The 13,340-nt window shown below is 41.9% G+C and overlaps 1 protein-coding gene across 2 annotated transcripts in view; it reads right to left on the bottom strand.

The window, feature by feature from the left end:
- The window catches only part of LOC145342251 (calmegin), a 69,050-nt gene that overhangs the window by 42,128 nt on the left and 13,582 nt on the right, over positions 1-13,340 (bottom strand). For both annotated transcript variants that reach the window (XM_080187659.1, XM_080187660.1), the window contains 8 exons: positions 10,854-11,046; positions 10,116-10,305; positions 8,865-8,978; positions 8,158-8,311; positions 3,635-3,850; positions 2,487-2,606; positions 2,141-2,240; positions 797-894 (listed from right to left, as the gene is read on the bottom strand). In XM_080187659.1, the coding sequence (XP_080043785.1) occupies positions 797-894; positions 2,141-2,240; positions 2,487-2,606; positions 3,635-3,850; positions 8,158-8,311; positions 8,865-8,978; positions 10,116-10,305; positions 10,854-11,046 (1,185 nt within the window). The remainder of the gene's footprint in view (positions 1-796; positions 895-2,140; positions 2,241-2,486; positions 2,607-3,634; positions 3,851-8,157; positions 8,312-8,864; positions 8,979-10,115; positions 10,306-10,853; positions 11,047-13,340) is intronic.

Raw genomic sequence — 13,340 nt, 5'->3', positions numbered from 1 at the left:
TTTTCATTCATGGGATGTGTACGTTGCTGGCATTTATTGCCCATACCCAATTGTCCTCGAGAAGGAAGTGGTGAGCCACCTTCTTGAACTGCTGAAGTCTGTGTGTAGTATAGGTACACGAACAGCATCATTAGAGAGGGAGTTCCAAGATTTTGAAGAAAGGGTAATATGTTTCCAAACGTATGTAACTTCAAGTGAAGTTCTGTGATGTCCTGAGGTTATGAAAGGCACTTTTATAAATGCATTTGGCTTATTTCATTGCGAAGATCTGAACCCCAGGGCAAGAATCTAGAAGGCCAGTTGTCCTTTAGATTTACACAAATTGCCTGGCTTTCCATTTTGGCAAGTGGAGAAAACCAGATAGTAAGTTGTGAAGCTAATGCTGGCCCTTCAATATACTTGCAGAAATATGGGCAAGCAGATGGTAATGATGTGTAAGTGGGTTATGCAGTAGAAATTCCTATCTCTTGGGCTATTGTAACTTTGCTTGCTAGGAATACTGTGTCTAGCATTGCCAGGGTTTGTGGAGGGTGCAGGTCAATATTACATTCCCAAAAAGAAAGTGTAGTTAATGGATTACTCTCCCATTCTCCCTCTAACCCAATATTTTAAACTCGTGCAAGAAATTAAAATTTCCTTTGGCTGTTCTGGTGGTGGCTAGCCAGGCCAAGCCAGTGTTACCCCAGAATTGAAAAAAATTCTTTGGTCCTGGAAAATACTGATTCCTTCAAAACATTTCAACAAAGTAAAATTATGATTTGTTTAAGATGCTAAATAAATGCCAGAAACTTCCAACCTGTGCAGAGGTCTCCGACTTTGCGTTCTTTTTTCCCAGTGCGCTTCCTTCTGCCATCTTTTTGCTTTTATCTTCATAACCTTGTTGATTATGTTGATCTGAAAGTGTGCATCATAATTATTAATTAACAAACAAAATCTGAACTAGAGCTGTCACCTATTCAGTTTTTTTGAATAGGCTGTCTGGAAACCAGCAATCAATTTATTTTTTCAGTCAGCTGTGCACCTTTTCCTGTGGAGGCATTATTTCCAAATATTTTCAATGGATATTTATCATCAATAAGGATAAGGATAATTTTTATTGAGCCTGACTGTTAGATATATTCCCTATCCTCAGCAAGACTGTGAATCAGACAATCCCCAGTCTGAATAGCTCTTTCAGCCTCATTGCGGACAGCTGCATACTGCTTAGAATATACACTGAATAGTCTGTTTTCAAACAAAATTATTTGTTTTGGTCAGATTCCCTTACAACGTGTTCCAACATCAACTGCACTGGCTGGTAGAAAGTCCTAGTGGGATCAGGTTCTTCTTGATGATGGAAGGGATTGTGGAAACCAGTCAATTTCCTGCTTTTGGCACCTCCCAGTGGTGGCGTTTGGGGCAGCATGATTCTGAGAATAGCCTTCATGTCAACACCTTACTGTAAAAAGTAAGCCATTCCTCGATATCTGGAATCCCTAACTAGTTAATATCAATAATATTCTTCCCATTAATTTTTCAGGTGGCATCTCCAATAATTCATAGCTGCCAATTTTTTTACATTTTTTTCCTAATTTGCCTCTGTTCTGTACAGGGCAACTCCCATGGTTCCAAAGGTCTTGGGAGCATTTTGATACACTGCCTATGCAATGTGTTGACAGTCTGGTGACTGGATGGTAAAACCTACCTGATTTTACCTTTCCTAGCCTAAGATCTGATGATGGAAGGTGCGAGTCAGTAATGGCTAATATTGGTGGAATTCAGAGCAGCACTGAATCCTGCCCTTCAAAATCCAGTAAAATTATTCAACATATACTTTTGCCAAGCTTTTAATAGTCCATCGCCCATGAAAACTGATAGTAGTTCGAATCTAAAGTGGCAATCTGGTTCCAATTTACATTTTAGGCCTCAAATTAGCATATTAAAAGAGCTCAATTGCCTGAATCAAGCTGATGCTTTAGAAACCCAGCAGTGGGCTCCTTTCGAAATAGAACCCCTGCATCACCAGTGTTAAAGTGCCAGTTAGGCCTTGTTCATGTCAGGTGAAGGTAGCCAAAATTGACTTGTGATAAAGGGAAACTCTTAGGGTTGTGCAGTGTGAACAGTATGCCATCACTTTTATTATTATTGCTATTTAGTTTACCGGACTTCTGAAGCTCTGCGTCTGTGATTAGTTTTTCTTCATCACTGATCTGCACATCATCTGTCTTCTTGTAATAATAATCATCAGGGGGCCCAAATCGCTGGGAAAACAAATCACAGCATAGGGCAATACAGGGGCAGAATAAAATTTAGCACAGCAGAATATAGGGGCAGGCAAGAGAGGTTTAGAATAAATATCACAATACAGGAGTATAGAGGAGAGTCACAGAACAATGTCACACAGAACAGAAACAGATGTGCAATTTAGACAGTGGGATAACTTTAGTTTAGACATTTCACTTTTGTGCCAATTCTACACAGGAAATACACAGAATTGTTAGACATACCTTGTTTGGCCAATAGAAGCTAATGAATAGGATAATAGGCAGAGCAACAGTGAAGACATAGACTCCCCAGAGCCATGGGCGCTTGTTTGCCGCCAGAAACAACTGCAGGATCAAACCAGGCTGTGGACAACAGGAAACAGCAGCAATTACCTCAGTTACTGATTAAAGAAACACTCAACATCTCAGTCATACACACACAGACTGCCAAACTCACACCAGGCACAGCAATGCACACACTGACAGTACCACCAGCTACACCCAGGGTTGCCACAACTGTGATTAAATGTTTCCTTGAAGATTTCACCATGTAACTTGCCTCTATGCTTCAGCCATGTTTTGGCCACACATCCAACTCTGTATATTAAGTTTAAAGCAAAAAGACTCATTTACCCAACTGGTTAATGTTTGGCTGTCAGCCTTTATTTCCATTTTCAATATTTTGATAAAGAGATATGTCAAAAGATTTTTAAAAACTTTTTAAAAATAAATTTATTCTATGATTGCACACAGCAGTGTTCTGAAGATAAACCTTCAACTGCCAGAGACTCAACCCAATCCTGGAGGGTTGGCAACCCTCAGGCCTACACTAAGTCATAAACGAACAGACATTCAGCTAGTTGTGATTAGAAGAAATTGGAAGAATTGGATTGGAAGAAATTCTCCCCTTACAGGATTTCTATTGGGAAAGACTTCCCCCTCTCCCCCAGGCTGCCGAATCCATCCCGACCCATTTTCCTGGGGTCCATGTCTGATGGAGAGTGGGTACCCATTGTTGCCACTGTGGAAACTCAAGGCAGGAAAGATCTCACAAGGTCAGAAAGGTAATGGTTAAATTCTGGTTCTGTTGGGGAAGCCACTCCCACACCCGATCCCTTCAGAAGCACAGAACGTTTACCTCTGCTTCCTGAAGCCTATCTGCACCTTCCAATGTGGCAGCTCTGGATAAAGCAGTGGGGAGAGAGGTAACTAAAAGCAGCCCCTACCATTACAGGAGATACCCGTGGGAAAAGCTGTGGGACTTAGGGCATTTAAGCCATGGTAGGCTTCACCATGCAGTCGGTCAGTCCGTTATGCTCTGTTGTAATCCGGCAGGAGTATGGAGAATGATTGTGTCTGGCAATGAAACACAAGTCACCAAATGTACTTACTCTGTTTGCATCATAGATTGCCTTTGTTCGTGCCCATGTGTCTTTCACCCACTGCTCGACAACTTTCTCATCAGACGATATAATAAAATTGTCAAACATTATGTCAGGTGTCAGTGACCATAGCTCAAGCCCAATCGCAGTGATTGGAGTCATATGGAATGGCTGTGTATCCACAAAATAGTTTGGGTTCGGAATCTTTCGAGGTTTCCAAACTCCCTTTTGGAACAAAATTGAAAACAAAACATTAATCAAGTTCGATAACTTAGATTTCGGGATTATGTTTCACACAGATAGCGAGAAAAGCATATGCTATAGTGAGTGAATTACGATTAATAAATAGAATGTGTTTTAAAGGATGTTAGGAGAAAATTTATTTCCAGAGGTCTATGTAATGAAGACGTGAGTTTCAGAATGGAGTGTGAGGAGCAGAATGTTAATGAAATGCATTGTTATAGAAATAAGTATGTTGCAGAGAAAAGCATGTTACACAAGGATTCTGTTACAAAATGACATGTTTACAGAGATGGTAAGGTTTTCTAGCACATGTAATCACAATCACCAAGTTACATGCATGCTATAAACAAGTATTTACTTTCCGTATTTGTCATAGGTCTGTCAGATAGTTCGGACGAATGTAGGTGGTCATATGAATCAGGGTCATGTCAGAAACATAGGATGGGATGGGTCTGATACTGAAGTTATTGTAACTAATCTAATTATTACAGCTCAGCTTTAACTGGGCATTATTTAAGATTTAACAAGGCTGATTTCTGCTACTTTACACCATTTTCATAGAACATAGAACATTACAGCGCAGAACAGGCCCTTCGGCCCACAATGTTGCGCCGACCAGTTACAAAACAAACCTACTAACCTAAACCAATCCCTTTTCATCCATAAACCTATCCACGGATCTCTTAAACGCCCCCAAACTAGGCGCATTTACAACTGCAGCAGGCAGGGCATTCCAATCCCTCACCACCCTCTGGGTAAAGAACCTACCCCTGACATCCGTCCTATAACTACCACCCCTTAATTTAAAGCCATGCCCCCTCGTGCTAGATTTCTCCATCAGAGGAAAAAGGCTATCACTATCCACCCTATCTAAACCTCTAATCATCTTATATGTTTCAATAAGATCCCCTCTTAGCCGCCTTCTTTCCAGCGAAAACAACCCCAAATCCCTCAGCCTCTCCTCATAGGACCTCCCCTCCATACCAGGCAACATCCTGGTAAACCTCCTCTGCACCCTCTCCAAAGCCTCCACATCCTTCCTGTAATGTGGGGACCAGAACTGCACACAGTACTCCAAGTGCGGCCGCACCAGAGTTGTGTACAGTTGCAACATAACGCTGCGACTCCTAAATTCAATCCCCCTACCAATAAACGCCAAGACGCCGTATGCCTTCTTAACAACCTTATCTATTTGATTCCCAACTTTCAGGGATCTATGTACACATACACCTAGATCCCTCTGCTCTTCCACACTATTCAAAGTCCTCCTGTTAGCCCTATACTCGACACATCTGTTATTCCTACCAAAGTGAATTACCTCACACTTCTCCGCATTAAACTCCATCCACCACCTCTCGGCCCAGCTCTGCAACCTGTCTAAGTCTTTCTGCAAACTATGACACCCTTCCTCACTATCTACCACACCTCCGACTTTGGTGTCATCAGCAAATTTACTAATCCACCCAACTATACCCTCATCCAGATCATTAATAAAAATTACAAACAGCAGTGGCCCCAAAACAGATCCCTGAGGCACACCACTCGTAACCGAACTCCATGATGAATATTTACCATCAACCACCACCCTCTGTCTCCTATCCGCTAGCCAATTCCTGATCCAATTCCCTAGATCTCCCCCAATCCCATACATCTGCATTTTCTGCAGAAGCCTACCATGGTGAACCTTATCAAACGCCTTATTAAAATCCATATACACCACGTCCACTGCCTTACCCCCATCCACCTCTTTGGTCACTTTCTCAAAAAACTCAATAAGGTTAGTAAGGCACGACCTACCCGCCACAAAACCATGCTGACTATCTCCAATCAATTCATTACTCTCCAAATAACTATAAATCCTATCCCTAATAATTTTTTCTAAAACCTTGCCCACAACAGAAGTGAGACTCACCGGTCTATAATTCCCGGGGAAGTCTCTGTTCCCCTTCTTAAACAATGGGACAACATTCGCTAACCTCCAATCTTCTGGTACTATACCGGAGGCCAACGACGACCTGAAGATCAGAGCCAGAGGCTCTGCAATCACTTCTCTTGCCTCCCAGAGAATCCTGGGGTAAATCCCATCCGGACCAGGGGACTTATCTATTTTCAGACCCTCCAGAATATCCAGCACATCCTCCTTATCAACTGTAACACTGTCAATTCTACTCCCCTGCAACCCAGTGTCCTCCTCAGCTATATCCATGTCCCCCTGTGTGAACACTGAAGAGAAATATTGGTTCAATGCCTCTCCAATCTCCTCCGGTTCCACACATAACTTCCCTCTGCTGTCTATAACTGGCCCTAATCTTGCCCTAACCAACCTTCTGTTCTTGACATACCTATAGAACGCCTTAGGATTCTCCTTAACCCTATCAGCCAAAGTCTTCTCATGTCCTCTTTTAGCCCTTCTTAGCTCACTCTTCAACTCCCTCCTAGCCAATCTAAAGTTTTCTAGTGCACTACCCGAGCCCTCACGTCTCATCCGAACATAAGCCTCCTTTTTCCTTTTAACCAACGAATCAACTTTTTTGGTGCACTACGGTTCCCTAGCCCTACCAATTCCTCCTTGCCTGACAGGGACATACCTATCACGGACTCGCAGTAGCTGCTCCTTGGAAAAACTCCACATTTCGGACGTTCCCAGTCCCTGTAATCTCCTAGTCCAACCTATGCTTCCTAATTCTCTCCTAATGGCCTCATAATTACCCTTCCCCCAGCTAAAACCACTGGCCCGAGGTTCATGCCTATCCCTTTCCATCATTAAGGTGAACGTAACCGAATTGTGGTCACTATCACCAAAATGCACACCAACTTCCAAGTCTAGCACCTGGTCTGGCTCATTTCCCAGCACCAAATCCAATATAGCCTCACCTCTAGTTGGCCTATCTACATACTGAGTCAAAAAACCTTCCTGCACGCTTTGCACAAAAACTGACCCCTCTAACGAGCTAGAGCTATAGCTATTCCAATCAATATTAGTAAAGTTAAAGTCCCCCATAACAATTACCCTATTACTTTCACTCCTAACCAGGATCGTCTCCGCAATCCTTTCCTCAACCTCTCTCGAACTTTTAGGAGGTCTATAAAAGACTCCCACAGGGTGACCTCTCCACTCCTATTTCTAATCTCCGCCCACACTACCTCAACAGACAAGTCCTCATCAAACTTCCTCTCTGACACTGTGATACAGTCCCTGACCAATAATGCTACCCCTCCCCCCCTTCTACCTCCTTCTCTACTCCGACTAAAACATTTGAACCCCGGGACCTGCAGCAACCATTCCTGCCCCTGCTCTATCCATGTCTCTGAAATGGCCACAACATCGAAGTCCCAGGTACTGATCCACACTGCAAGTTCATCCACTTTATTGCGAATACTCCTTCATCCAACTCCACTCAAGGTTGTTTCATGGTTAAAAACTGCAGCAAAAATTTGCCGTGAGCAAAATTCACCTTTCTCTAAACAAATGATGATTAATTCTTTCAAATTTTCACCTCCACCTGTGAAGACATCTCTGAGCATTGCCACAGTTTGACTCTGAAGGACTGGATGTTCTTCAGTTTCTTACCCAAATGGCCATTCCTTATGAGCACACCCCAGTAAATGTCTCCTAGCCTTTTCGCTATAAACCTGGGCGAACCTGTGGCTTACACATGTATTTTTCAGTGGGATTTGGGTAATAATCCTGATAGGTTTTTAACTTCCCAAGTCCAGCGGCACCCAATAGGCTACATGTAACACCCAATTTTTCACCCCCAGATGAGACCAGCTAACTTAGCAGGCACAAAAGTTTATTTATTAGTCACAAGTAAGGCTTACATTAACACCGTAATGAAGTTACTGTGAAATTCCCCTAGTCGCCACACTCCAGTGCCTGTTCAAGTCAGGGTACCCAACTAGCACATCTTTCAGACTGTAGGAGAAAACACATACAGACATTTGGAGAACGTGCAAACACCACACAGACAGTGATCCGAGGCTGGAATTGGACCTAGGTCCCTGGCACTGTGAGGCAGCAGTGCTAACCACTGTGCCACCCAAGCATGCAGAAGAGAGAGATAGGAAACAGTGGGACATCTCTCAAAGGGTGATCACGGGTGATCACTAAGTAGCTACTTAAGATATTTTTGGTCTGCATGACTCAGCATGTGATGCATTTATCAAGAATCAATAACAAGAATTCCAAAGGATGTCCAAATCTTTTAGCTATGATCAGTAATATAAGAAAAACTACAATATTAAAGAGATTTGTTTCACACAGAAACCAGCAGTGCAACATAATTTACCTTGTATTTTGGATTGTCGATCATTGGCGCTTTCCATTTGCCTCTGTAGGCAGGGTTAGGTATCATGGGGGGTTTCCATGTTCCACAGCCTGCAGTCTTACATAGAGGGTTTGGGATTTTCGGTTCTTCCCATTTACCGTCCATATCTGTATCCCTTCAAAAGACAATAACGTCATATTGATATTAACACAATACCAGCATGTTAAAGAAAATGAAGGGAATTGCGGTATTCATGGACTTTACGTGCATCATTTTGATTTGAATCAACTAGAATTTTAAACCTATATTCCTGGCAAATATTGTCTGTTCATCAAAGCGAGCAAAGTCTTTGTTTGGATTGTTTTATCATCAAGGACTCCCTGATCAGGCATGCTTGGGTTAGCTGTAGACTGAAGCTGTGTCTCTCATGGTGAGGGATGAAAGCCATGTCAGAGAATACTACAATAAGTTCTCTGGCATAGATGATAAAGAGTACTATGATGAGAGGTGTGAAACAGATCAAAGAATTTGACAGTGAATAATGGGGTTTATCAGAAAGTGTTACAGTGAAGGTTGGGGTATATCAAAGAATATCAGTGTGGTTGTGCCAAACATTAAACATGCGATAAAGGGCAGAAATGTACACTGATCTGTCTGCACTCAGATAAAATCATTAAGTAGCTTGTGAAGCTGTCTAGAATCTCGAGTCAAAGTCATTCAGTACTCACCAGTCTGGAGGCTTTTTAGCTTCAGGATCTGGAATATATTCCTGCTCCTCATCCAGCCAGTTATCTGGTTTCGTAGCCGTAGAATCTGGGATATAGCGAGGAGCATCCTCATCCCTGTCATACAGAACACAGTCATAAGCCTTTGCTGTTGCATATATGATTCTGTTATATCTTATAAATTATAGAATAAGCACGCAGGCTTGCAAATAAAATACAACAGATAGTATCTATTCCAGACGTAACACATACCCTTGGACTTAGGTGAGGGATTCGAAATTATTTGGAGAGGCATGTCCTGAAACAGTGTCTATAAATGGCTGCTAGCTGTGCACTTTTTCATTTCTTACCCATCCCCCCCTTCAGCTTTCTTTCCACAGTTAACACCACCTTTAATTTGGCAAGATATGTGGCTAGGGGAGGATCACAACTGAGTCCCACTTTGTGTTGAAAAAGCAGGAGATTCTGGATTCTCAGCAGAGCCTGTCTGAATTTACCACATGTCAGTTAAGAGCACCAAAACCAATTACAGTGCCTCTGTTATCATGGTGGCTGAGATTAGAGAGCTCCTTGACTGTAAGACTCTATTAGCAGAAAAAGCCAACAATTATCGATCGAAAATTGGATCAATGGAGGGATGTTTCTATATTCACTAATGGTCTCTAGTGTTGGTTGAGGATGTTTCCTTATTCAAGAACGCCTAGTGTTGTTCTGTTGTTGCTGAAATCACGAGTGAGCTTCCATGTCTGTGTAGGATGTTTCTGTGTTTCACTGCTGGTCTAGTGTCTATTCACTTGTGACCTTTAATGAGTTAGACTCTATCATCAAGGAGAGAATGTTGCTGTATTCAATTGATGCCCTCTTTTGCTTCTATATTCCATTTGGTCTCTAGTGTTGGGAGGAAGATGTCTCTGTATTCAGAGTGTAGGAGTTAAGTTTGAATTTCCTAGTGGTCTTGCGCAATGGGATATTTTTTCTCTATTTATAATGGTTTCAAGACTGAGGGGAAGTGCCATCAGTTCAATAGTGTTCTCTACTATTGATGGGAGGGAGTTCTATTTCCTGATGATCTGTATTGTCTGGGAGAAGTCTGTCTCAATACAAGTCATCGGTTGGCAGATAGATGTCCAGTTATAGTCTCTAGAATTGTGGGAGTTTTTTTGATTCACAATCATTTCTCATTTTGGTGTACACAGAGACTACTGTATGTTTGTACAAATATTTCCACTGAACACGAGTTTGCTTAATCCTCACCAGTCATGGGGCTTCACTGACTCTGGATCAGCAATTTGAAGTCTGTCATCCCAGTCTTCGGGTTTTTGATGGTTGGGATCATCAATCTCTTTGGGCGGATTAACAGGAGGAATCATGTCTTGTAGGAGGCTTCCTTTGCTCACAGAGGTCTCATCTATTAGCAACTCAAAACTGTTATCAGGTCTCACAACTAAACGAGTCATTTTTGAATTGTTATTCGATGGAGGGAGAGAAATAAAAGGGAAAAAGGTCAAAGTGAGAACCAGTTTTAGTATAACAACTATACATTATAATATGCTAATCTAATAATGTCAATATGTTACAACATTTTGATAACACTAAGGTGCAATCATGAACCCATTCATTAGCGATCAATGGTATTGGTTTTGGTACCTGTACTGTGATCTGAATTTGCTACAGGTGTGCAAATTATATTGAACACACCTTATATATTGCTCTACAGTTTAACGATTTTTTTAATAATAGTTATCTAATGACAAGTTGCTGGACTGTTTAGTTGTTATATTCAGTTGTGTTCAGATCAGTAGTTTGCCTGTTCTGCGTAGTTTGATGAACTATTTCATCATTACTAAGAACTCAGCATGATTGCTATCTCACATATGAAGCTTGCAAATTTCATTCTGATCCTAATCCATTGAGGGTATTTTCTTACTGATTGTAATCCTTTTCATGGACCTATTTCTAAATGCAATAGAATGATTAAGAGAATCATGTTACTCAGTGTATACAGGTGAGGTATCTTGTCGATGAAGTAACTCTGAAGGTCCACATCTGGTTTCCTGGCATGCTTCTCCTCATATACACCCGTCACTGGATTCCTATGTCTGAAGATGAAGTGCAATTTATAGTCCTGCCCGCACTTGTCTGGTCCAAACATGATTGTGTAAGGAGTTTTGTCAAAGAATTGTCCCTGTAAAACAGTGTTAGAATTAATGAAGAACAGAAGGAATCAATCATTAGAAAAGGGTCATTCAAATCATCCAGATTACGTGCAGTTTGCCACTGTGCAGAACCCACTCAAACTATCTTAATTGTGTTCCAGTCTCACTATTGATTGGTTTTGTGAACATGTCAACAGAATATCAATGGTAATCAATGATCAACATAGTCTAGGATAACAGTGAACAGAGTCAGAGGTCAATACTATTTTCATCCATTGATATAGAAATCATAGAAACCCTACAGTATAGAAAGAAGCCATTTGGCCCATCGAGTCTGTACCGACCACAATCCTACCCAGGCCCTACCCCCATGTACCTACATATTTTTCCCGCAAATCCCTTCACCCTATGCACCTCAGGACTCTAAGGGACAATTTTAGCATGGCCAATCAAACCAAACCGGCACATTTTTGGACTATGGGAGGAAACTGGAGCACCCGGAGGAAACCCATATAGACACGAGGAGAATGTGCAAACTCCACACAGACAAGCCGGGAATCAAACCCACGTCCCTGGAGCTGTGAAATAACAGTGCTAACCACTGTGCTACCGTGCTGCCCAGACTGGGATCAATGGTAATCATCCATTGCTATCATGTGGGATTGGAAGCAATGACCTTTTTTCATTAGTTCTAAGTATCACTAGTGAAGCTAGCTTTTAATTTCCATCTCTAATTGTCTCAAGAAAGTGATGGTGAGCTTGAAATGTGGCTGCCTGTGTAGATTCACCCATAGTACGGTCGAGTTAAGAATTCCATGACTGTGACCCAGTGAAGATAAAGGAATGGTGAAATATTTCTTAAGTCAGGATGACAAATGTAGTGTTCCCACAAATCTGCAACAAGTGCAAGAAACCTTGTTGAGTTTCTGCAGTGCATCTTGTAGATGGTATAAAATGCTGTCATGACATCCTGGCAATGAAAGGAGTGAACGTTGAAGATGATGGTGGATGGGTGCCAAATAATTTTTGTCCTGGATGGTGTTGAATTTCTTGAGTATTGATGAAAATGCACTCTTTCAGGCAAACAGGGAGTCAGGAGGTGATGGACTCACCTAAGAATAACCAACCTCTGACAACCAACCTCTAGTTACAAGATTTATGTGGCTCGTCCATTCAGCTTCTGATCAATTGATATTCACTTGGTTGATATTGATATTTGTTGAACGTCAAGAAAGATGGCTAGATTCTCCCTTGTTGGTGATGTTCATTGCCTGATGCTTACATGGTATGAATGCTACCTGCCACTAATCAGCTCAAGCCTGAATGTTGTTCAGGCTTTACTACTCACAAGCATGCATTGGTGGAACAGTGGTTAGCACTGCTGCCTCAGAGCACCTGGGACCAGGTTCAATTTCTAGCTTGGGTCACTGTCGTGCGGTGTCTGTGCTTTCTCCCCATGTCTGTGTGGGTTTCCTCCAAATACTCTGGTTTCCTCCCACAGTCTGAAATAAATGCTAGCTAGGTGCATTGGTCATGCTAAATTCTCCTTCAGTGTACCCGGATAGGAGTCTGAGTGTGGTGACTAAAGAATTTTCACTGCAGAATCTTCATTGCAGTGTTAATGTAAGCCTGCTTGTGACACTAATAAATAAACTTTAAAAGAATGGTTTCAATATCTGGGGAATTATGAGTCAACCTGAATAATGTACAATTGTCAACAAACTTTCCATTTCAGAATGGAGAGGAAAGTTATTGATGATTGTTAGGCCAATGGCACTATCCAGAGAAACTCCTGCAGTGATGCCCTGGGTACTTGGTCTCCAATGCCCATCAACAGTTTCCTTTGCAATAGGTATGACTCCAACCAGTGGATTCCCCAATTCCCATTGGCTTGAATTTTACTAGCTTGATGCCACACTCGATTAAATGCCATTTTGATGTGAAGAGCAGTCATTCTCAACTCAACTCTGGAATTCAGCTCTTTTGCCCATGTTAGAACCAAAGATGGGATTAATTACGATCCTGGCAAACCAGATATTTGGTATTGCTGTGCAGGCTATTGCCACTTGATAGAACCGATAAGATACTTTCCATCACTTTGCTGATGTTTGTGAGGAGACTGATGCAGCAGTAATTGGCTGGATTAAATTTGTTCAGGCTTTTGTAAACATGATAGACCTGTACAATTTTTCACTTTGTTGGGTAGATGCCAGTGCTGTAGCTATACTGGAACAGCTTGGGTCTAGGTGGGGTTCGTTCTGGAGCACAGGTCCTCAGCATTTTAGCTAGGATGTTGTCAGGGTCTGCAGCCTTTGCATATCTA

The sequence above is a fragment of the Carcharhinus amblyrhynchos genome, chromosome 4, assembly GCF_965287045.1.
Source record: "Carcharhinus amblyrhynchos chromosome 4, sCarAmb.v2.hapA, whole genome shotgun sequence".
NCBI classification, from domain to species: domain Eukaryota; kingdom Metazoa; phylum Chordata; class Chondrichthyes; order Carcharhiniformes; family Carcharhinidae; genus Carcharhinus; species Carcharhinus amblyrhynchos.
Note: the sequence above shows the minus strand (reverse complement) of the source record. Positions and strands in the feature narration are given on the sequence as shown.